General features: G+C 43.2%; 1 protein-coding gene across 6 annotated transcripts in view; it reads right to left on the reverse strand.

Annotated features, from left to right (window-relative positions):
- Nucleotides 1-25,060, reverse strand: part of MYOF (myoferlin) — a 153,764-nt gene that overhangs the window by 113,769 nt on the left and 14,935 nt on the right. For all 6 annotated transcript variants that reach the window (XR_003518662.2, XM_027587430.1, XM_027587404.1 and 3 more), the window contains exons 2-3: nt 17,579-17,634; nt 14,822-14,913 (exon numbers count right to left, since the gene is read on the reverse strand). Coding sequence is in view for 5 of the 6 variants with exons in the window: in XM_027587430.1 (XP_027443231.1) it covers nt 14,822-14,913; nt 17,579-17,634 (148 nt within the window). In the remaining variant the exon portion in view is untranslated. The remainder of the gene's footprint in view (nt 1-14,821; nt 14,914-17,578; nt 17,635-25,060) is intronic.

Raw genomic sequence — 25,060 nt, forward strand, 5'->3', positions numbered from 1 at the left:
AGAGCTTTCACTGTAAATTGGAGGAAACATCCCCTATGGGCAAGTCTGAGCTCTGCAGGACTCCGAGGGTCCCGCCAGCCTGGTGTAGGCTGTTCTCATGACCCGGCCTCCTACGCAGGGGACAGGAACAGTGCAGCCGGACCACAAGCCAGTTTCCTTTAAAGGAGGTGACACTAAACCAAGAAGCCCTTTTTCTTTCACATTACTAACGCTATAAATATGCTAACACGTTGTTACAGAGGGACAGTACCCCGTGCATGCTCCGCCCTGAATCTGCATGGAAAAATAAGAGTCTCCCCATGGACTCCACCCAACACTGAAACAGATGGACCACGTCTCAGAAGGAAACCTTACAGTGAAAGAATCTCAAGGCCCTTTAGCTCTCCAGCTTTACTTGTAGAACTAATAAGCTGCAGATGTATTCTGAAGTGAAGAAAAACCCAGTCCTGCTCTTATCCCTTACAGTTCTTGTCTAGATAGTGTTGAGTAGGGTCTCCATGCAACATGGAACTAATTCTGAGCAGTGGAACTGTGAACCAGTCAACTTAGTCATGCAAGGGTTGGTTAAGAAGTTCTTTAACTTGTTAAAACAAAGTCTAGTATGTTTAAAAAAGAGAAAAGGGAAACATTCTCCCCGTTAGCATAGACATAAACATTAACAACCACATGCCACTGTGGTGAGTAAGGGCTTTGCTGGCTGAGTTCTTAATCATGAGAGCTTATATATATCAAGTTGTTCTGTACAGCAGGGACACAGCCCACATGGATTACTGGAGGAGGGTTTACTGGAAATTCCTTCATGAAGGGAAGGAAAAATACGTTGCACTCTGGAAATTAAATCACATGTTGTACTGTTTTCGCCTTTACAGACTGCAGCGTGTTTCAACTTTCCATGCTCTGCGAGGGCGTAACAATCCTCAGCTAGGCTGAGGACAAATACTTCTCCGAGCTGCTCCCAGGTCCCCTGTAGAAACCCTGAAAGGGCCAGTCCTACCCACCCTTTGAAACGAGCTGAGTTTTGTCGTTTCAACCAGACCAGGCTGGTGTGGCCTTGGGGTTCCCTGGCTGGGCCCCATCACCCATCCCCACACTTCCCCTGGGTCAGTATCGTTCAAGCTCTTCCCCTGCCCCACCCCCACCCGCACCCCCAGCTGAGCCCAAAGGTGGGAGAGCCGGGCTTATACCTTGCTCATGACCAGATGGGTGGGAGAAGCTGGGGCAACCATGACAGCAAATCCTATCACAGGAAGACGTTTGTAAGCCAACGCCCCCCTCAAAGAGCATCTCTGGATCTCCCATCCACTTCACCGGCGGGGAACCCTCCTGAGTCTCCCAGGCGGCCCACCCTGACCTTTTGGATTAGCTCATCCACCGTTTCTGAGATCATGGTTCCCCAGACCTCCCCGTGGCAGAATCACTAGGGCAGTCACAGATTCCCAGGACTCCGAGTCAGACTTTGTCTTTAGTTCATTCTAATACCCAGGAAGTTTGAGAAACAATGGTCTAAAACAGTGATTCTCAGTGGCAGCAGGGGGAAAAGCAGAGGGATGGGTGGAGGAAAGGGGGGGCAGGGTAGGACAGGCAGCCGGCAAAGTTAGGTCCAGAGAGAGGGAAATGTGTCGTTTTTAAAAGTACATTCAATATGATAACAAAGGTTTACATTTGAAAAATGGGCATAGAAATCCAATTATTTAATAGGACAAAGTAGTAAACAAAACTCGAATAAAATCTACTCAGTAAGCCTACTTATCTGTACCTTTCCTATGGCTTCGCCTCCTCACTCCACACCAGGATTGTCAGAGAGCCAAGCTTGGGAGCCACCATTTGATGAACAGGACAAAGTCCCCAAGGCTCTCTCTACCAGAGGGTAGGACTGTGCTCTGTACTTTTCACAAACTCCCGTTCCTGGGTTTTGGAATCACTGACCTAGTCTGGAGGCTGTAGCAGGTTTTGCAGGATTCAGAGCCGGCAACAACTTCCTTTTTTCCAGTCCCTCCCAACCCTGCTGCCTGCAACAAATGGCGTCACTTCAACCAGAGAAGGAGCAGAGTAGAAGCCAAGGCTTTTGCACCCAAAGCTCTCCCGATCAGGGAGGCACCTGGGCTGGAGTCAGGCACTTTGTGGCCGCGAGGAGCAGGTTAGCTAGCCTAATGCCTGGCATGCAGGTGAGGCTCGGTAATTACTTCTGGGATAAATGACTTTAACCCGTTGTCCACACAGCCTGCAAAGCTGCTCCAGTGGGCTGTCCATACCTCTTCACCAAGCACAGTGGAAGAAGGAAAGGTGGTGACTTCACCTACACAGATCCCACTACCTCGTTTACATGTGGCGGGGTCAGAAGTGAGTGTCTCATCGCTAGGAGAAATCCAAGTATTAAAAGACTGAAGACAAGGTCTTTTGTATACCAGGAAATGCAAATTTCTCATAAGCCATACCATACCTCTCCACGAAATTAATTTCATTCCAAACCACAGTCTCTGTTTTCTCTAATAAAAAAGAAAAACAAAAAACCCCCAAAAGCCACAAACCTTTGCTCAGGGAGTTAGTATATTTCACAACCCAAGCTTGTCTTTTTTCTTTTTCTAATTCTGTAGCCCCTGGTACCACTCTGGGTGTATGTGTGTGGGTAGCTCTAGACTCCCACCTGCATGATCCCAACTCTGGAAGACAACAGGGACCTGCCTGACTTCCCCCTCCCTGAACTGCGGCCTGGGAACACTCTCTAGGCATTGAGTTGGGCGCTCACAGGGCTCATTTCATTTACCTCGCCTTTCTCCGCAGTCATTGTCCTGTGCTGCTGGTGTTCAATATCTGAAACCATGGTTACATATGTTTTCTGTAGTTTTTTGGTGTATCAGGTGAGTGAGTAGATCTGGTCCCTGTTATTCTATCTTAGTGGAAGCAGAACGTCCAAACTATGGTCACATTAAGGCCTGGAGGGGTTAAGTCACTTGCCTGAGGTCACCACTAGTCACCAGTAGAGCTGAATCTCTACGCAGTCTTTGTCTGCCTCCTGAATCTCAGCTTTCAAGCACTATGATCTGCTGCCTTCCTCTGAGCTCAGGGATAAGCTCTACATCTCTCTACAAAAAGGCAGGAACTTTGGGACAGTTGTTTGTTTCCCTTGTGATCCAACCCCTTTGTGTTCTGACTCCTTTGCAGCTTAAACCCAAGTTGGAACCAGAGGCTGTCCAGAGAGCTGAGTTGGACAGATTCCACATCAATGGCCTATTATGAGGTGGGCTAACTGTCCAATGCAAGATACTTTAGATTTCATTCATGTATTAGTATCATAAATTTACTTGTTAATTCTTTCAATAAACACTTACTGAGAGCTTATTATATGCTAGGCACTGTGCTAAGCACTGGTGTTACAGCAGCGAACAAGATAGATGTGGAGCTCACCGTCTAGTAGGGGAGGGCCAAGTGAATAATCAAATAGATAAGAACATGTCAGATGGTGGTGAACTGAGCTAGATAAAGCAGGAATGTGGACCAGCCATACCTCTGAGTACTTATCTAAAACCCAACACAAATGTCCACATGCCCAGCTGGACTCCCTCCACCATTCCCATGCCCATATGAGCTCGCTAACAAGAAGGGCTCTCAGGAAACAAGGCAGGGTGATGAGCAACAGTAGGGGCTGCTCTAGGGTGGGTGGTCCCTGATGCTGAGGCCAAATGACAACATTTCACATCTACTGCAGTTAGAAGGAAAGAGTATTCCATGCAGAAGGAACAGTGAATACAAAAGCCCTAACTAGTAACTCTTTTCTTCCTTAGCATGAATGCATGCACAAGCATGCACACTGCGTGTGTGTGCACGCGGGCACGCGCGCACACACACACACACACACACACGCTAAACTGTAATCTTGTAAACACCTCTCATTCCTACATTGCCAGGCTCCTAAAGCTGATTCTTCTTTAGGAACTCAGGTGGAGTGACAGCAGAGCCAGGATGCCAAGGGATCAGGGTCCCAGCCTCAAATCTCATCTCCACTTCTTAAAGTCATTGTGAAGATCACATGAGATGAGATATACTTTCCAAATTTATCTTGTCCATTGTAGAACATGAGCATAAGTGACTTACTCTTCAAGAGTATAAAAATGCCTGCTTAAAACTGTTAAGTAGGGAGGAATTACCAGTATTCTGATGACTGCTCTTAATTTTTTTTGCAAAATTAGAAAGAAAAATTACTTCCATTCTAGCCGACAGTTAATCAGTAATTCCACCTACACTTGGGTTCCTACAGGTGGTTTGAGGTTTTCAGTATAATGTAAAAGTCAACAACACAGGCCTGGACATAAATGCTGACTCTGACACATACCTACTGTGTGACCTTGAGCAGAATACTAAGCCTCTCTGAGGAAAAATAGGACCTGCTTCAGAGAGTGTCTGCAATTAAGTGGATAATGCCTTCAAAGGGCTTGGCCTAGCCCTTGGCACTCCCTAAGTCCTCACTAGGTGATAGCTGATTTGCCTGTCTGCAGAGACAACTCTTACCCTTCAGTGGCTGGGAAAAGCCTTCTACTCTGACATTTCAGCTAAAAATATTTCATTTTCATCACATGACCAAGAGGCACTTCTGGCTCTTCTCTCACCCTCATTCAGCCTGGAGGGCTGGTTGGAGGACTATGAAGTGGGGAGGGACAGAGTCTGCGCTGAACGGCCCAGCCAGCTCCCAGCACCCGGAAAGGATGTTAATGATGTACCAGTGCATTGCATGCACGGGCCGGCCCTGGCAGTCCACTCTGGGTGTGGGCAGGGGTGTGCAGGCAAACCTGTTTGTTCCCAGGCCCAGAGCAGCAGATGCAGAGTGAGAGCCGTGTTTGCACAACCGGTTTCCATGGCAACAGGAACATCAATAGGCAAGACATTCCTTATGCTGCCCCCCCACCCTGTACTTACTACCAGGGGAAAGGAAGTTCCCACACTGAACGGTGAGCAGATCCCTGAAGGCCAAATCTTTAGTAAAAAAGCCAAGAAAATAAAATCTGGGGCCAAAATACACCAATAGTTTGGACAAACATACAGCGTATTCCCAGATTCCTGCAATGTACTTACAGGCAAATCTGACCAAGGTGTACGCATTGTTTACTTGGTGGCAACAAGGTCAAAGTTCACAGTTCCTGAGGAGAAGCATTCGGCTTAGCACCGTAAGCCCACAGACAACACTGGCTTATCATCCGCACTATTCATTCCAAAGGCAACTCAGGGTCGGCTTTCACCAACGATGCAGCAACAACTAATCTTCCAATTAAAAAGACTTCCCCTGGGGACCCTGTCATAAGAGCCTAAAATTCCCATTTTGTTCACGTCTTCAGATGAGTCACCAGTGGCCTCGGTCCCGAGATCACTGTTCTTGGGAAGTCAACACAGTATCAACTATTAGTGTCCATCCCACCGTCACCTGGAGCAGCTCCTCAGAAAGCTCCTTTCCACCAGCAAGCCCTTGAAGGACTGAGAACGTGACAGATAAGTGCTGTTGGGAAAAGACCCGGCGCAGATACGGCTCAGAAGGCAGGCCGGAGTGAGTACGCTGGTGGGGGCCCTGGGACATAAATACGGACACGGGGTGCCTGGGGGAGTTCAGGAGGAGGGGGACCCCCCCAGAAGAAGGGAGGGAAAGGCTGAAAGAGTATTGAACACCAGCTTCATATTTTGCCTAGAATTTACCTTTTTCTGGCCTAAAAATTCCCGTCATAACAATGCCACAGTAACGACTGGCTCCTTTGGTCATTACGCTCAGCAGACAGCGTAACACCAAGTACAACGTATCTCAGCAAGATGCATGGAGCCCCGAACATTAGAAGGACCCTCTTCTATCAGGACCCACCATATTTTCTTTGTTCGAATGTAGGAAGACATTGTCAGGATCAGAGAGACTGCACATCAACTCTGTCTCCAGAAAGGCACACTGAACCCCCAGAATGAGTGCCACGCTGAGCCATCGGGTAGGGACTTGTCTTCTTCCCAGGACTGCTGTCATCCAAGGGCCCCACTGTGTTTTCAACAGGTGTAAAATGAATATATAATGGTCTCCCAGTATTGTTTTCCCTACTTCCTAACTGGTTGCTGCATCCAGTCTCTACACACAAAGCCTGAATGATCCTATTAAAATACAGGTTAGGGGAGCCTGGGTGGCTCAGTTGGTTAAGCGACTGCCTTCGGCTCAGGTCATGATCCAGGAGTCCCTGGATCGAGTCCCGCATCAGGTTCCCTGCTCAGCAGGGAGTCTGCTTCTCCCTCTGACCCTCCCCCCTCTCGTGTGCTCTCTCTCTCTCTCTCTCATTCTCTCTGTCTCAAATAAATAAATAAATAAATAAAAATCTTTAAAAAAACTTAAAAAAATAAAATAAAATAAAATATAGGTTAGATCATCCTCAAGCCCCCTTAATGGATTCCCACTCTGCTAGGAATGAAATCCAAAGCCTGAGCCATGGCTCATAAAGCCATACATGCTGGGGCTTTCCTGATCTCATCTCCTAGCCCATACCAGCTTCTCCTGCTCTTTGTGCTCCAGCCTCACTTGCCTGCTTGGTGTTTCTCCGACACCCCACATCCACTCCCGCCTTCTCTCTGCCTGCAATATTCTTTCCCCTAGAAAGCTGCATGGCCCATTCCTTCACTTTATTTAGGTCTCTGCTTAATTGTTAACTCATCATCACCTCATATAACACTGGATCATCCCCCCATTATCAGTCACTCTCTATCCTTTTACTCTGCTTTATTTTTCTTCATGGCCTATACCGTATAACAATTTCCTCCTTATCTTAGATCACGCCACAGCACCTGACCCATTATATAGTTCTTCATGTACTTGCTTGTTTTCTGACCCTACTCAAGCATATTTGCTTCAAGAAAGCAAGGATTTTGTGTGAAACATAGACAAGAGCTCCATGGCCAGGCTTTGCCACCACACTGAAATAGAAGAGGCATAAAATGATAAAGGCTTGAACCAGGCTGGTGGCTATGGCCAAGAGTAAGAAACACATGGCACAAACAATGGAAAGGAAGAAAACATAAGATTTGGCAACAGAATGGATAGGTTGTAAAAGGAAGATCCAGAGAGACCTAAGGTTCTGAGCCCAGTGGTCTGGAACTGTGCTATCCAATATGGTGGCCCTTGCGACATGTGGCAAGGAGCACTGGAAATATGGCTAGTCTGGATTGACATGTGCTGTAAGTGGTAAAGACACATTGGATTTCAAAAGACTTTGTAAGAAAAAAAATGCATGTAAAATGTCTCAATGATTTTTAAAATATTGATTACATATTGAAATGATAATAAGCTGTATATACTGAGTTAAATATATTATTAAATATAATTAATATATTATTAAAACTAATATATTATATAATATATAATAATAATATTAATATATTGTTAAAACTAATTCCACCTGTCTTTTGTTTTCTAATGTGGCTACTAGAAAATTTTAAATTACATATGCAGTCTGCACTATATTTCTATTGGAGAAAGTGGTCCAGAATATAAATAGTGATACCATTTGTAGAAAGAAGGGAGCAAAGAAGAAAAGGGGCTATTCATTTTTAAATTTAAAATCAATTAATTAACATATAATGTATTATTGGTTTCAGAGGTAGAGGTCAGTGATTCATCAGTCTTATATAACACCCAGTGCTCATTACATCATGTGCCCACCTTAATGTCCAACACCCAGTTGCCCCATCCCCCCACCTCCCACCCCTCCAGCAACCCTCAGTTTGTTTCCTATGATTAAGAGTCTCATGGTTTATCTCCCTCTCTGATTTTGTCTTCTTTTATTTTTCCTCTATTCCCCTATGATCCTCTTTTGCTTCTTAAATTCCACATATGAGTGAGATCATATAATAATTGTCTTTCTCTGATTGACTTATTTCGCTTAGTATAATACCCTCTAGTTCCATCCATGTCATTGCAAACGGCAAGATCTCATTTTTTGATGGCTGAGTAGTATTCCATTGTGTGTATGTATACACACACACACACACCACATCTTCTTTATCCATTCATCTGCTGATGGACATCTGGGCTCCTTCCATAGGTTGACTATTGTGGCTATTGCTACTATAAACATTAGGTGTAGGTGTCCCTTCAGATCACACATTTGTATCTTTGGGGTAAATACCCAGTAGTGCAATTGCTAGGTCATAGGGTAACTCTATTTTCAACTTTCTGAGGAACCTCCTTACTGTTTTCCAGAGCGGCTGCACCAGCTTGTACTCCCACCAACAGTGTAAGAGGTTTCCCCTTTCTTCGCATCCTCGCCAACATCTGTCGTTTCCTGACTTATTAATTTTTGTCATTCTGGCTGGTGTGAGGTGGTATCTCATTGTGGTTTTGATTTGGATTTCCCTGATGCCTAGTGATGTTGAGCATTTTTTCATGTGTCTGTTGTCTTCTTTGGAGAAATGTCTGTTCATGTCTTCTGCCCATTTCTTGATTGGATTATTTGTTCTTTGGGTGTTGAGTTTGATAAGTTCTTTATAGATTTTGGATACCAGTCCTTTATCTGGTAAGACATTTGCAAATATCTTTTCCCATTCTGTCAGTTGTCTTTTGGTTTTGTCAACTGTTTCCTTTGCTGTGCAAAAGTTTTTTATCTTGACGAAGTCCCAATAGTTCATTTTTGCCTTTGCTCCCCTTGCCTTTGGAGACATGTCTAGCAAGAAGTTGCTGCAGCTGAGGTCGAAGAGGTTGCTACCTGTGTTCTCCTCTAGGATTTTGATGGATTCTTACCTCACACTGAGGTCTTTCATCCATTTTGAGTCTATTTTTCTGTATGGTGTAAGGAAATGGTCCAGTTTCATGCTTCTGCATGTGGCTGTCCAATTTTCCCAACAACATTTGCAGAAGAGACTGTCTTTTTTTCCATTGGATATTCTTTCCTGCTTTGTTGAAGATTAGTTGACCATAGCGTTGAGAGTTCATTTCTGGGTTCTCTATTCTATTCCACTGATCTGTGTCTGTTTTTGCGCCAGTACCACACTGTCTTGATGATTACAGCTTTGTAATAGAGCTTGAAGTCCAGAATTATGATGCCACCAGCTTTGGTTTTCTTTTTTAACATTCTTTTGGCTATTCGGGGTCTTTTCTGGTTCTATACAAATTTTAGGATTATTTGTTCCCGCTCTGTGAAAAAAGTTGGTGGTATTTTGATAGGGATTGCATTGAATATGTAGATTGCTCTAGGTAGCACAGACATTTTCACAATATTTATTCCTCCAATCCATGAGCATGGAATGTTTCTCCATTTCTTTGTGTCTTCCTCGATTTCTTTCATGAGTGTTCTATAGTTCTCTGAGTACAGATCCTTTGGCTCTTTGGTTAAGTTTATTCCTAGGTATCTTATGGTTTTGGGTGCAATTGTAAATGGGATCGACTCCTTAATTTCTCTTTTTTCTGTCTCATTGTTAGTGTATAGAAATGTAACTGATTTCTGTGCATTGATTTTATATCCTGCCACTTTACTGACTTCCTGTATGAGTTCTAGTAATTTTGGGGTGGAGTCTTTTGGATTTTCCACATAGAGTATCATGTCATCTGCAAAGAGTGAGAGGTTGACTTCTTTGCCAATTTGGATGACTTTTATTTCTTTTTGTTGTCTGATTGCTGAGGTTACAACTTCTAGTACTATGTTGAACAACAATGGTGATAGTAGACATCCCTGCCATGTTCCTGATCTTAGGGCAAAGGCTCTTAGTTTTTCCCCATTGAGAATGATATTTGCTGTGGGCTTTTCGTAGATGGCTCTTATGATATTGAGGTCTGTTCCCTCTATCCCTACGCTGTGAAGAGTTTTAATCAAGAAAGGATGCTGTACTTTGTCAGATGGTTTTTCTGCATCTATTGAGAGGATCATATGGTTCTTGTCCTTTCTTTTATTAACATAGTGTATCACACTGATTTGAAGATGTTGAACCACCCTTGTAGTTCAGGAATAAATCCCACTTGGTCGTGGTGAATAATCCTTTTAAAGTACTGTTGGATCCTATTGGCTAGTATCTTGGTGAGAATTTTTTGCATCTGTGTTCATCAGGGATATTGTCTGTAATTCTCCTTTTTGGTGGGGTCTTTGTCTGGTTTTGGGATCAAGTTAATGCTGGCCTCATGGAAAGAGTTTGGAAGTTTTCCTTCCGTTTCTATTTTTTGAAACAGCTTCAGAAGAATAGGTATTAATTCTTCTTTAAACATTTGATAGAATTTCCCTAGGAAGCCATCTGGCCCTGGACTCTGGTTTGTTGGGAGATTTTTGATTACTGCTGCAATATCCTTGCTGGTTATGGGTCTGTTCAGGTCTTCCATTTCTTCCTGTTTCAGTTTTGGTAGTTTATATGTCTCTAGGAATGCATCCATTTCTTCCAGATTATCTAATTTGTTGGCATACAGTTGCTCATAATATGTTCTTATAATTATTTGTATTTCTTCGATGTTGGTTGTGATCTCTGCTCTTTCATTCATGATTTTGTTGATTTGGGTCATTTCTCTTTTCTTTTGGATAAATCTGGCAAGGGGTTTATCAATCTTGTTAATTCTTTCAAAGAACCAGCTCCTAGTTTTGTTGATCTGTTCTACTGTTCTTTTGGTTTCTATTTCATTGACTTCTGTTCTAATCTTTATTAATTCTCTTCTCCTGCTGAGTTTAGGCTTTTATTTGCTGTTCTTTCTCCAGCTCCTTTAGGTGTAAGGTTAGGTTGTGTATTTGAGACCTTCCTTGCTTCTTGAAAAAGGCTTGTATTGCTATATACTTCCCTCTTAGGACTACCTTTGCTGCATCCCAAAGGTTTTGAACAGTTCTGTTTCATTTTCACTCGTTTCCATGAATTTTTAAAATTCTTCTTTAATTTCCTGGTTGACCAGTTCATTCTTTGTAGGATGCTCTTTAGCCTCCATGTATGTGAGTTCTTTCCAAATATCCTCTTGTGATTGAGTTTCATTTCAAAACATTGTGGTCTGATAATATGCAGGGAATGATCCTAATCTTTTGGTACCGGTTGAGACCTGATTTGTGACCCAGTATGTGATCCATTCTGGACAGTGTTCCATGTGTACTTGAGAAGAATGTGTATTCTGCTGCTTTAGGATGAAATGCTCTGAATATGTCTGTGAAGTCCATCTGGTCCAGTGTGTCATTCAAAGCCCTTGTTTCCCTGTTGATTTTCTGCTTAGATGATCTGTCCATTGCAGTGAGTGGGATGTTAAAGTTTCCTACTATTACTGTATTATTATCAATGTATTTCTTTAATTTGGTTATTAATTGGTGTATGTAATTGGCTGCTCCCATGTTAGGGGCATAAATATTTACAATTGTTAGAACTTCTTGTTGGATAGACGCTATAATTATGATATAGTGTGTCCTTCCTCATCTCTTATTGCAATCTTTGGTTTAAAATCTAATTTGTCTGATGTACGGATTGCCACCCCAGCTTTCTTCTGATGTCCAATGGCATGACAAATGGTTTTCCACCCCCTCACTTTAAATCTGGAGGTGTCTTTGGGTCTAAAATGAGTCTCTTGCAGACAGCATATCGATGGGTCTTGCTTTTTTATCCAATCTGATACCCTGTGTCTTTTGATTGGGGAATTTAGCCCATTTACACTCAGAGTAACTACTGAAATATATGAATTTAGTGCCACTGTATTACCTGTAAAATCACTGTTTCTGTATATTGTCTCTGTTCCTTTCTGGTCTATGTTACATTTGGGCTCTCTCTTCACTTAAAGGATCCCTTTCAATATTTCTTGCAGGGCTGGTTTTGTGATCAAAAGTTCTTTAGTTCCTGTTGCCCTAGAAGCTTTTTATCTCTTCTTCTATTTTGAAAGACATCCTAGCTAGATAAAGTCTTCTTGGCTGCATATTTTTCTCATTTAGCACCCTGAATATATCATGCCAGTCCTTTCTGGCCTGCCAGGTCTCTGTGGATAGGTCTGCTGCCAGTCTAATGTTTCTACACTTGTAGGTTATGGACCCCTTGCCCAAGTTACTTTCAGGATTTTCTCTTTGTTGCTGAGATTTGCAAGTTTCACTATTATATGTCAGGGTGTTGACCTATTTTTATTGATTTTGAGGAGGGTTCTCTGTACCTCCTGGACTTGAATGCCTGTTTCCTTCCCCAGATTAGGGAAGTTCTCTGCTATAATTTGCTCAAATATACCTTCTCCTCCCCCCTTTCCTCTTCTTCCAGGATCCCAATTATTCTAATATTGTTTCACTTTATGCTATCACCTATCTCTCAAATTCTCCCCTCATGATCCAGTAGTTGTTTATCTCTTTTTCTCAGTTTCTTTATTCTCCATCATTTTGTCTTCTATATCACTAATTCTCTCTTCTGCCTCACTTATCCTAGCAGTTAGAGCCTCCACTTTTTACTGCATCTCATTAATAGCCTTTTTTATTTTGACTTGATTAGCTTTATGTTCTTTTATTTCTCCAGAAAGGGATATTCTCTAGTGTCCTCTATGCTTTTTTCAAGCCTAGCTAGTATCTTTATAATCATTATTCTGAACTCTAGTTCTGACATCTTACTTATATCAATAATGATTAGGTCCCTGGCAGTCAGTACTGCCTCTTATTCTCTTTTTTGAGGTGAGTTTTTCTGTCCTGTCATTCTTGCAGAAAGTGGTCACTTTTCTATTTGTAGAGTTGCCGCTATTCTTTTAGGTCTCCGGCTGAGTTCACAGGTGTTCAGAATGATTTGATAGCTATCTAGTTGAATTCCTGGGACCAGAGGAAACTAAGGTCTCCTACTCCTCCACCATCTTGGACTATCCTCGAAAAGGGACTATTATTAGTAACATATTAAAGGCTACAGTGAGGTTTGACCACACACTTCCCCAAAATTTTGTGATTTGGAAGATAAAGCTGCCCTCTGGGAATTGGGTGGGGATGGATAATAATATCATTGGTTCAAAGCTGAGATACCCCACATAACCTTTCAAGCTACAATGATTCTCAGTCCAATATAGTGGGATCAGAACCTACCAGAGTATATTTATATAGCTTAAGAAAAAAAAAGCATCAGTCACAAGGGGAATTGGTCAGCAATGGAACACGGGAAAAAGGATCTCATCAAAGGTGAACACGCATAGTACCTAGCAAAGCATTGTCTAGGGGGTAAATGTCTGTTCAGGCTCTCTTAGCATGAAGCCACTAAGTAGAAGACCCCAGTCACTAGGGTGACCATCTAATTTACTATCCAAACCAAGCCACTGTTGACAGCAAAAGAAGTATTAGTAATTGTGTTGGGACAATAAACCAGGACTGTCCCAAGCAAATCAGGGCATATGGTCACTGTACCTCAACTAATTCTTTCTAATTTATTCCTCTCATTGCAGCCTTCTGATTTACCAAATGTGCCTAAGGCTAAGACATACATTTTTTTAAATGTATTGACATTACTAAAAATTTGGATGCTTCTTACATGGATATGAGCATTTAATACAAGACTTCTTTGTAACCCCCAAACCTGTTATTAATTTAATAATACATCTTATCGTTAATGACATCTTATAATCAAGGATATAGAGTAATTTGGCTTTCCATGCTGTATGACACGAAGGAGAATTCATTGATTAGGATGCCCTCCCACCAGGCATTTATTTCCCCTGGAAATTAACAAGTAAGTAACCTGGTTTTAAGCATTAGTTTCTGGTAAGCTTGGTTAGTTTGAATTGGTAACCTAAGACTGGTTTCTGAGGCTCTAAAGCCAAATTCCAAATCAAGGACTGGAGTGAATTTACTGAGGTCATTCTGTCCCATAGAGACCTGTTTCAGATGTTCCCCAGCTTTACTCAGGGGACAATCCTCAGCACTACCATGTGCACCATAATGACCCTTCTCCATTTGAAATTGGTAGAGGTGACAGGGATGTGGCTTAGGTCTGTTGAGTTTAAAAGGCCCATAAGATGTTAAAACGGAAGTGGGGCTGCAGGTAGAACTTGAATGAGATGAGTATGGTCACACATAATCAGAAGAAGAAATGATTTTGCTTCTATCTAATATAGCTACAGTTCAGATAAACCACCAGAGGTAGGAAGTGACTATATGCAGTTAACAAAGCTGTTTCAGGACTGTTAGATAGGACTCACAGGAAGTGCCAAATTGGATATACTAATGGTGAATTAGTGTTTGGAGACTCTTAGGAATACAGTAGCCCCTCCCCCCTTTCTCCATAGGGATATGTGCCAAAACCCCTAGTGGATGCCTAAAACCACAAATAGTTCCAAACCCTACATATACTATGTTTTTTCCCATACATACATACATACATATCTATGATAAAGTTTATTTTATAAATTAGACATAGTAAGAGATTAACAACAATAACTAGTAATAAAATAGAACAATTATAACAATATACTGTAATAAGTTATGTGAATATGGTTTCTCTTCCTCTCAAAATACCTTATTATAACTCATCCTTCTTGTGATGATGTGAGATGACAAAATGCCTACGTGATGAGATGAAGTGAGGTGAAAAAATGACATAAGCATTGTGACGTGGTGTTAGGCTACTACTGACCTTCTGATAATATTTCAGAAGGAAAATCATCTGCTTCTGGACCTCAGTTGACCACGGGTAACTGAAACTGCAGGTAAGAGGGGACTACTGTACAGAAGTTTGGGAAAAGGCACTGTGAGAAATTAATCACATCTGATATTGGCTCAGAAGGTTGTGGGGTGGGGGGAGATGGAATTGATGCACAATTATATTGGAAATATTACAAAAATGTTATTAACAATATGTTCCTTCAACAAAATAAACAATAATAAGATAATATGTAAAATGAGAAAAATAGTTGAAATCAACTTACTTATTTTGTCCAATTGTCTCAAAATCTTTCACAACAATTGTAAGGGAAGATGAAAAGTCCAGTGGTATACCCCTCAAGTCAAACTCCAAAATCTGTCCACAGAAAGGTTATAAAAAAAAAAAGTTGTTAACAGGATCGGGGAGTATAATAAGATGTACCAATACTAACATTGGGTCATTATCTTCACTGCTGACAATCTTTTGATTTACTCTATTCTATAGTTAGATAGAAGTGACCAAATTCCAAACCTGAAGGCTACTGTGGGCTGTGGGAAGGCAAACCAGACTTAGCCTCAGAGCACCTGGGGGTGATTTCTGGCTTCCCATTTTCTAGGCTCTGTGACTATGGACAAGTCACCAAATCCATGTCATAATCAGAGAATTTTCTTAGTGCCCGCCACAATGGGTTAGAAGAATAAAATAAAATGAATGCTTTCTTCACTGGTTGTTTTTAAATTCTTGCTTTTCCCATCATATTATTTTTATCAAAGAGATGAATAATCTAAAAAAAAATTTCTAAAATGCATCAGCTCTTAAAATATTTGAAGTCCATCATGATCAGTTTGTAGTCAGATGAGACTTTCATCTTCATGCAATAAACTGCTGTCTAATGGCAAACATAAAAAAAAATCAACATAACACCAGTGATGCCTTTGATCGATTATGTAATATATGAATCAAATAAAGCAGCATCTACTGATGATTTGATTCTCCTTGTAATGGGTTTGGAGTAGATGGAGAATGTGTCAAACCTCATTTTAGAATGCTAACCCCAGTGGATCTGGAGTTGGCATTTCATTTGGGTTAGATTTCAGTTACAAAACTACAATTGGGAAGTTTACTTGATAAATACATTTGCAATAAAAAAAATACACATTGGAAACAAAATGGGGTGAGATGGGTGATGCCCTGCAGCAGACATGTCTGCTCACGTGACCATATATCTCTCTGCCATTGGCCACATGGATTGACCAAATATAAAGAGGCATGTTAGGACTACTCAAAACCTGAAGCATTAAATGTATACATATGTATTTTTTCAATTTGTTTTATTCTTGGAGCTCTGTACAAAGTGCTAGGATCCATAGTATCCACGGGGCCCAATCAGACTGGCCTCTTGCTTTCATGGAGCTGGCAGTCCATTGGGCTGTGTTCTGGGTTCCAGTGAAATTGCAAAGAAGTAAAATTGCCTCTCAACTTTCTGCTTCCCAGAAAGGCATTAGAAAGGTATTTTTTTAAATTTTTTATTTACTTTTATTTTTTTTAAGATTTTATTTATTTATTTATTTGAGAGAGAGAATGAGAGAGAGAGAGAGCATGAGAGGGGGGAGGGTCAGAGGGAGAAGCAGACTCCCCGCTGAGCAGGGAGCCTGATGTGGGACTCGATCCCAGGACTCCAGGATCATGAACTGAGCCGAAGGCAGTCGCTTAACCAACTGAGCCACCCAGGCGCCAAAGGTATTATTTTTTTAAAGATTTTATTTTTATTTATTTGACAGAGAGAGAGAACAAGTAGGCAGAGAGGCAGGCAGAGGGAGAGGGAGAAGCAGGCTCCCCGCTGAGCATGGAGCCCGACACGGGGCTCGATCCCAGGACCCTGGGATCATGACCTGAGCCAAAGGCAGCAGCTTAACGGACTGAGCCACCCAGGCGCCCCTAGAAAGGTATTTTGTCTTTACCTCATTCAGTGAAAAGATAAAGTCTTTATCTTACAGAGACATTGAAACTAGTCGTGGGGGTGGGGAGAAATTTGCAGTTGGTGGAGGGGAAGTCTTCATAGCCTGGTGACTCAGTGAAAATAACAAAGACATTTATCACTGTGCTTATCCAGGAAGGCTTATCACTGGCTTTTGGAAAAAACAATGGGGCGAATGATCATCTTTTAAAAAATTAGTCAGCATAGGAAAATCTACTCAGGGAAAAGAATTAAAATTTTCACATTATCTATAAATATATTCAACATTGAACTGTTTATAAAATGTATATAAAGTCAACAGTGGGGGAAGTAAATGCATTATATCCCTTCTACAGGATATTGCATAGTATTAAAAATACTTCTGAATGGAATGATAAAGTATACGCTCAGGACCTAATAGTAAGAAAAAAGAGGATAGGAAGCCGTATGTGCTATATGATGCTACTTTGCTAATTTCAAGACATCATATTTTATTAAATATATCTATTCAATAAAGATATATTGATATATCCCAGATGTTAACAGTAGTTGGTTCTGGATAGTCGGTGGGTGCAAAGGTCAATTTTTTTTATGTTGATCTGAAGCTTTCAAAGTGTCTACATTAAGGATGTATTACTTTATCAAAACAGAAAAAGCAATAAATGTCATTACTCAGCCAGAGTAATGGCTCTTGATTAGTCACATGCAGATAGGTTTTTAAATATGGAGCTTTCTCTCTGGGACTCCAGAGATGATCTAATCCCACCCCTTGCCCTACATATGCACCCCCGACATGCAATATAACTGGACCAACGTCACTCAGCAAGCTCAAGGCTGCTCCAGGTTAGAACCCAGCCCTCACACTCCCTGCCCAAGCTTCGCTAACTGCATTACTATAAGGAGACGTCATCGTGGTACGTCTCCTTGAATGGTTCTGCTGTCTCCATGGCCACAAAGGGAGATGGCAGGATGGGGGTACAATGCAGAGATTCTTCTTCCAAAGGGAAAAGCTAACCCTTGACCGAAGATAGGACAATCAGATGTAACTTACATTGAAACAATGTTTAAAAAAAATGAAGTTACCTCATTCCAGAATGGGTTGAGTTCATTGTCAACTTTCTTTGTTTTCTTTTTCTCATCTGCAAATAAAAATAAGAGATATCAATTAATTAAAAACATTCCTAGAACATGTACCATTCATTCGTTCTTTCCAAGAGTGTTCTCCTGAGGGCCAACTGTGTGCCCACATTTTCCCACTCATTTGCCTAGAGTCGGGGCTACCTGGGTCAAAGTTTTCCAAACTGAACGGCATTTTTTTTTTTCGACCTAAAATGTTCCTCCCATGCCCAGATCTACAAGATGTTAGGGATGAGGGACTCAAAATCATGGAAATGTGTGATCCCCTGTCTCTCCCTCACTAGCTCCCACAGACCAAGGATAGTTACTCAGGGCTTCTGTGTCTCCAGCTTGTTGCAGAAAGAAGCCAACAAAGCTAACCTTTGACAAGCAGGGTTGCCATTTTAGAGATGCAGCTACTGAAATTCAAAGGAGCTAAGAAATCCTTAGCTAATCTTCTGAGCTAATACTTGGCACTGGGTCCTATATAACCTGCAATTTCCACTTTGAAGCCCAGGCCATCTCTGCATGTGGTAACACCCCACAGCTTTAAGACCGAGCTGGACTCCCTACCACAGGCCCTGGCACAAGGTAATTAGTAGACGAACACTTTCTAGGACCTGCAGAGAATGCAGGGTCTCCCTTACTCAAGGCTCACCTTTCCTGAAGATACAGGTTTTCTTTCTCTGTATCTGAGACTGGATGAATAAATGTTATTTATGTTATTTATTTTATTTATCATGAATAAATGTTATGTCCCCTTCCTGGATGAATAAATGTTAATCCAGCTAGTACTTAAAGTTTCCTTAGAGAAGTCCAAAGAGCAGGGGCATCTGTTGGGTCTCTAAGTTCCCAAATACTTACCAAAATAAAAGCTAGTGTTTGAGTACAAAATGCTTTGTAAGCATGAGCTCATCTGTTTTCAGGAAAAAAACCAAAACAAAAAACCAAAACAAAACAGTTTTCCTTCTGTGTGTCTCCTTTACCATCACAAAGAACATTCACAACACTTGTGACACCAGAAGTATGGTGGGGACTCTCCCACCAAGCAATTTTCTGTGACTCCAGTTGGGTGTTTTACAATTTAACTCAATGCTGACACTATCTACCTGAAGACAGCATCAGATCCCGCAGGTTAAGGGTTCAGATGACAATAGCAAGTCCTGGAGCTTCTGACCTAGCAGGCTATAAATCTGAGGTTCCCATAACTCCCTCATCGGGCTCAATTAAGGTGCTAAAGCAGGTCACAGAACTCAGGAAAACAGTTATTTATATTTACCAGTTTATTAAAGGAGGTGATGGAGGGTACAGATGAACAGCCAGATAAAGAGATATGTAAGGTAAGGTCTGGGAGGGTCCAGGGCACAGGAACTTCTGTCCCCACAGAGTTAGAATGCCTCAACCTCCTGGTACATGGATGTGTTCACCCATCTGGAAGCTATCAGAACCCCATTCTTTTAGGATTTTTATGGAGGCTTCCTCACACAGGCAAGATCAATTATTAACTCTACTTCCAGCCCCTTTCTCCAGTCTAGAGGAGTGGTAAGCGGGACTGAAATTCCAAGCTTCTCATCATGGCTTGGTCTTCCTGGTGACCAGTCTCCATCCAGGAGCCATACAGGAGCCCACCCAGAGTCACCTCATAGAACAAAAGATGCTTCTACTCCTATCACTTAGGAATTTATAAGGGTTTTAGCTCAGTGCCAGGAAATGGTGGGGGGGAGGGGGTGGAGACCAACGTATATATTTTCTATGATCTTACAACATCTAATCTCTTTAAAAACCCTAGGAGATATGTATAATTTTCATCCCCCCTTTTGGAGCTCAGGAAACTGAGAAGTGACATTTAGTAAGTGGCCGGGATAGCTTTTAAACCCACCAGGCAGCGTCTCTTTGGTGGCCACACTTGGAACCGTCCCCAGTTTCCCCTCTACTGCAGTGCAATGTAGAAGGCAGTGGGTTTTGTTCAGCTAAATGTCGTATAGCTAAGGCTCCCAGCACACGCCAGTCGTGGGACTAACACCTCATTCTTCCAAGACCTCAGCATAGTAAAGCCATGAATCACCACCCTCGCTCTGCTAAGCATTAACTTTTCCACTTGAGTGGCTCCCAGAGCCCAGCTGGCTTCCCTTTCTAGACTTCAGCATGACTCTGCTCATGCCTGGACCTGTGCTGATTAGTTCTAACTGTGGTCTTTCTAGGTGGCCTACAGGGCCCCTCCACGGATCTGATTCCGATACCACCGAGAAGCTGAACTGTCCCCTCCCACGTTGCCATTTGGCCCCACTCACCCCTCCTGCCATCTGATGGAAACCTCTCAATCTTCCTCTCTGGTTACAGTATAAGCAAGTACTCTTGAGAGAAAGAGGAGCCAAGAGAAGTTTAAACTGACAGAGCTGGACAAATGGCTTCTTTCCACAATGGTAGCAGCTCCCTCTAAACAACCATCTATAGGTGCCCGGATGTGCATTCTACTGCAGCATCTCTAAATCCTTACAGCAACCTTGGAACATTAACAATCTCATCCCCATTTTACAGACAAAGAATTGAGAGAAGCTGGTTAACTTGCCTAAGGTCACACAGCTAACACACACACACACACACACAAAAAAAGAGAGAGAGAGAGAACCAGAATCTGAATCTTTGTCTCCTTGGCTCCAGACCCCGAGTGTGTGTTCACCACCATACCACAGTGCCTCAGTGGAAGCTGTCAGAAGCACTGGATAAAGAAAACGCATAAACATAAGATGTGTGATGGGCCTGGCATCCTGAGAAATGGCCACAGGAATGTCCAAGGTCAGGTTTGAGAGTATCCTGAGACTCTCTAAGGCTATTTGCTCCAACACACAATGTGACATCTGTGAGTTTTTCTGGGAAGACGGTTTATTGATCTCATCAGATTCTCAAATGAGTTTGTGGCCCTCACAAAAGTTAGGAATTCTTGCCTTGTACAAGCATGAAATGGTACCATTCCTATCCCTCCAGCTCACCACCACCCTTGCTGCCACAACCAGGGCTGGGTAGTTGGAAAACTGAGTCAGGAAAGAGTGAATCTGGACCCTGGGACCACAGCAGACCTTTGAGAGGAAAGATGGGAAATTGCAAGGGGTCACAGCAAGTGAGTAAAGCAAGGAGAAAGCAGCAAGTATTTTACAGGAATTGGGCACAGGGGCTTGAAGCAGGACTTGGGTCACTGAAGGATGGTACCGAAGCAAAATTTTGGTCTCCAAGTCCCCCGCATTACAGACAGGGAGCTAAGATCATAGAGCCAGGCAGAAACACTCTAACTCAGAACGAGTCTGATTCTATAGCCCACGTGTTCAACCGCTGGGCCTCCTAGCTCCCTAGTAAGTAAAGATTACATTGCTAACATTAGCTACTCCCCTTCTGGAGAAACCCAGCTCAACCCCTTCTAAAAAGGAGGCTCTCATTTTTATCAAAATGTGTGTACATTATATGCTATTGAAAGTCTATTCTCGGGGCGCCTGGGTGGCTCAGTCGTTAAACGTCTGCCTTCGGCTCAGGTCATGATCCCAGGGTCCTGGGATCGAGCCCCGCATCAGGCTCCCTGCTCCGCGGGAAGCCTGCTTCTCCCTCTCCCACTCCCCCTGCTTGTGTTCCCTCTCTCGCTGTGTCTCTCTCTGTCAAATAAATAAATAAAATCTTTAAAAAAAAAAAAAAAGAAAGTCTATTCTCACATAAATATGTCAGCCAAAAAACAAAAGTAAATACATTTCTTTCTTATCAGCAGCCAGTCACATATTTACTTATTCAATTATTCCAAAAATTCCACCACTTTTTTTTTTAAAGGTCTAAATTGCAGGTGCTAAACATCAGATGAAATCACGGGAAGCTCTTCCCTTTCTGCACATCACCTACCTCCCCCTGCTCTCATCTCTAATTTTATTAAGATGACTGTTTCCTCCTATGGACAGGAATTAAATCCTTTCAACCCAGAACAGAACAACTGACTCAAATGCAAAGTACACTCTGGACCATGACTCAAGGCATTCTTTGGGACATTTCCTGTTTTTTTGATAAGTCAAGCCTGCCTGCTTCTCTCTCTGTTCACTGAAGGTCACCACCGCAGTAATTAACCCGCATGCCAACCTCTGAATGAAGTTTCCAGAGAAGAAAACAAACATTCCTTGCCAAGGCACCGCGCCCTCTTGCACAGAGCCATTTCCTTTGCTGTTCACCTACCACACAGTGTGCTGGACCCTTAGGGACAAGGCTCCAGAGATCACCAGACCTCCTAGGACTGAACTGGCCACCTTCGTGCTGAGAGGGCCCATGTGGTGGCTCATTTTATGTGTCACTTGGCAAGGCTATGTGCCACCTGTTTGGTCAAACTTGAGTTTAGATGTTGCTATTGAAGGTATTTTATAGATGTGATTAACATTTGTGATCAGTCGTCTTTAAATAAAAGAGATTATGCTCTGCCATGTGGATTTGTCTCATCTGAACCATCAAAAACTGAGGTTTCCTAGGGAAGATGGAATTCTGCCTCAAGACCGTGACATAGAAATCCTGCCCGAGTTTCCAGCCTGCTGGCCTGCCCCACAAATTTCAGACCTGCCAGCCCTTATAATCACATGAGCCAATTTCTTAAAATAAGTCTCTCAATCTGTCTGTCTCAACACACACATACACCCCCTACGGGTTCCATTTTTCTGGAGAACCCTAATACAATAAGCAACACCAGGTGCTCATGAAAGTAATAGCATCTACAATGGTAACACTTTTTCGACACTTCCAAAGACACCCCACCTCACTGATCCTCAAACTGCTGCAGGAAAATCACAGGGTTGGCCCAGCTCTTCCGACTGGACTTTCAAATCAGTGAACTCTCCGATTCTTTGAGCTGTTATTTCAGACAAAGTCTCAACCACTGAGCTCAGAGTCCCTCTTGTGTACCCTGGAGAATTTAGACTAGATGATCTCTAAGTCTTCCTCCAGGTCTAGTGGAATATGTGCCTTATGAAGAACCCCCAAGTCCTCACTGGCCTAGATTGCTGATATGGCCCCAGGAGAAGTGGGGGTCCCATTTACAAAGCTCCCCCAAGTAATTTAGCTCTTTGGTAGGCAAAGTAGATCAACAAGATCTCTAGGTCCAGCCATGCATCTAAACCTGACCTCCCATTTAAGATTTATTTATTTATTTATTTGACAGAGAGAGACACGCAGCAAGAGAGGGAACACAAGCAGGGGGAGTAAGAGAGGGAGAAGCAGGCTTCCCCGCAGAGCAGGGAGCCCAATGCGGGGCTCGATCCCAGGACCCTGGGATCATCACCTGAGCCGAAGGCAGATGCTTAAGGACTGAGCCACCCAGGTACCCCTTGACCTCCCATTTAGAAATACTTCTTCATCTTCTGGGGGTCCTGGGTTATGGCCCCTTTGTCTTCAGAAATAGTCACAGACATATACAAAGTCACATACTATTTGGCCTGGAATATCACAGAACCCCTGAAGCCATCCATGCAGGGCTAACAGTTATTAAATGCTCTGAACTAGTCACCGCTCCCAGTGCTTTCCATGGAGTGTCTCATTAATCTTCGCAACTACCCTAAAAGGTAAATTCTATTATGATCACCCCCAATTACACAAGGAGAAACCAAGACACAGTGAAGCAAAGCAATTTATCAGAGGTCACACAGCTAGTAAGTGGAGAAGCCGGGATTCAGACTCTGGCAGGCAGAGACACAGAACAGTTGCCTGAGTCAGAGGATTAAGACCAACCAGACAGGGCGCCTGGGTGGCTCAGTTGGTTAAGCGACTGCCTTCGGCTCAGGTCGTGATACTGGAGTTCCAGGATCAAGTCCCGCATCGGGCTCCCTGCTCAGCAGGGAGTCTGCTTCTCCCTCTGACCCTCCCTCCTCTCATGTGTTCTCTCTCTCTCAAATAAATAAATAGAATCTTAAAAAAAAAAAAAAAAAAAAAGACCAACCAGACAGTGACTCCTTGAAGGCTGGGACTGTATTTTACTAATATCGTTATTCCCCTCAGAGTAATTTCCCCATGATTTGAGTGAATTGAACTTCATAAGCTCATGGAAATTTTATTACTGGTAATAAAAAATAAATTTTATTTATTGCTTTAATGATTCAGTGAGAAAATGAATACAGAGTGCTCGGCACAGGGCCCAGCACACAGGAAGCACTGAGCAAACAGCAGCTATTATTTTTTTACTATGGCACCTGCGCAGGACCCCTTGTGCACCCCAGGGGCTTTCCCAGGCTGTAGAGCCTCCCCGGAGGGCAGGGCCCAGTCCCCAGAGCAAGAGCCCAGTGACGCTAGGCTCTGCCCTGCTGGAGCCGTTCTCTGCCCTGGCTGTGTGGCCCGCGGGGGGCTGCTGGCTTCTGGGCAGGGCTGCTCCTTCCCGGCAGTCAGCCTGGCAGCCACCAGCATCCTGGAGAATCTCCACAGGATCCAGAGGGCTGCGAAGGCCAGAGCAGGGCCAGCAGAAGACTCCTCCACCCTCAGGACTTAGAGGGACCTGGCAGGAGCACAGAGACAGGTGCCCCATCCAGTTCTACCAGGCTAAAGGTGGATCTCTGACTCCTCGCTTTCCAACCCTCGCTGGCCAACTGCTCCAGGATATGTTGTCGAACGGGTTCTGGGGAAGGTGTTTTGGCCAAACGGCAACTATGATACAAAGCAAGGCTGTTCTGTACATTTCTGAAATAGTCACTGATATCTCTGATAAACAGAAATGCCCAAAGAAAAAGGCACACAAGGGTTACTGCTCTGCCTCCAGACCCTGGGCCCCCCTGGCCTCTGGAGATGCCCTTATGGGCACACAAGCTCTTGAATCAAAACCGAATCCTCCCAGGGAACAGTGGTGAAGCCCAGTCAATCTGAACACCTACAGAATCTACTTCCTTTTTTTTTTTAATTTTTTTTTTAAAGATTTTATTTATTTATTTGAGAGACAGGGAATGAGAGATAGAGAGCATGACAGGGAAGAGGGTCAGAGGGAGAGGCAGACTCCCTGCTGAGCAGGGAGCCCGATGTGGGACTCGATCCCGGGACTCCAGGATCATGACCTGAGCTGAAGGCAGTCGCTGAACCAACTGAGCCACCCAGGCGCCCCAGAATCTACTTCCTAACAGCTGACCCCGGGGGTGGTTGTGTTCCAGCTCGGCCAACTGTCAGGGCTGCCAGTGGAGGGATACCAGTTAGGACAGGCACCTGGACTGGCTGCCTCCGTGGAGAACCGAATTATGTGACTCTTGCACTTCTTCATTTATTCTGCATGTGAGCATCCAGTCCATGCCAGGCACCTTATTTTTTTCCTTCTTTTTTTTTTTTCTTTTTTTAAGATTTATCCATCTTTGGTGGGGGAGCAGAGAGAGAGAATCTCAAGCAGCCCCCCCCCCCCCCCCCGTTGAGCGCAGAGCCCAATGGGGCTCCATCTCATGACCCATAAGATCATGACCTGAGCGGAAA

This window comes from Zalophus californianus, chromosome 15, assembly GCF_009762305.2.
Source record: "Zalophus californianus isolate mZalCal1 chromosome 15, mZalCal1.pri.v2, whole genome shotgun sequence".
NCBI lineage: Eukaryota > Metazoa > Chordata > Mammalia > Carnivora > Otariidae > Zalophus > Zalophus californianus.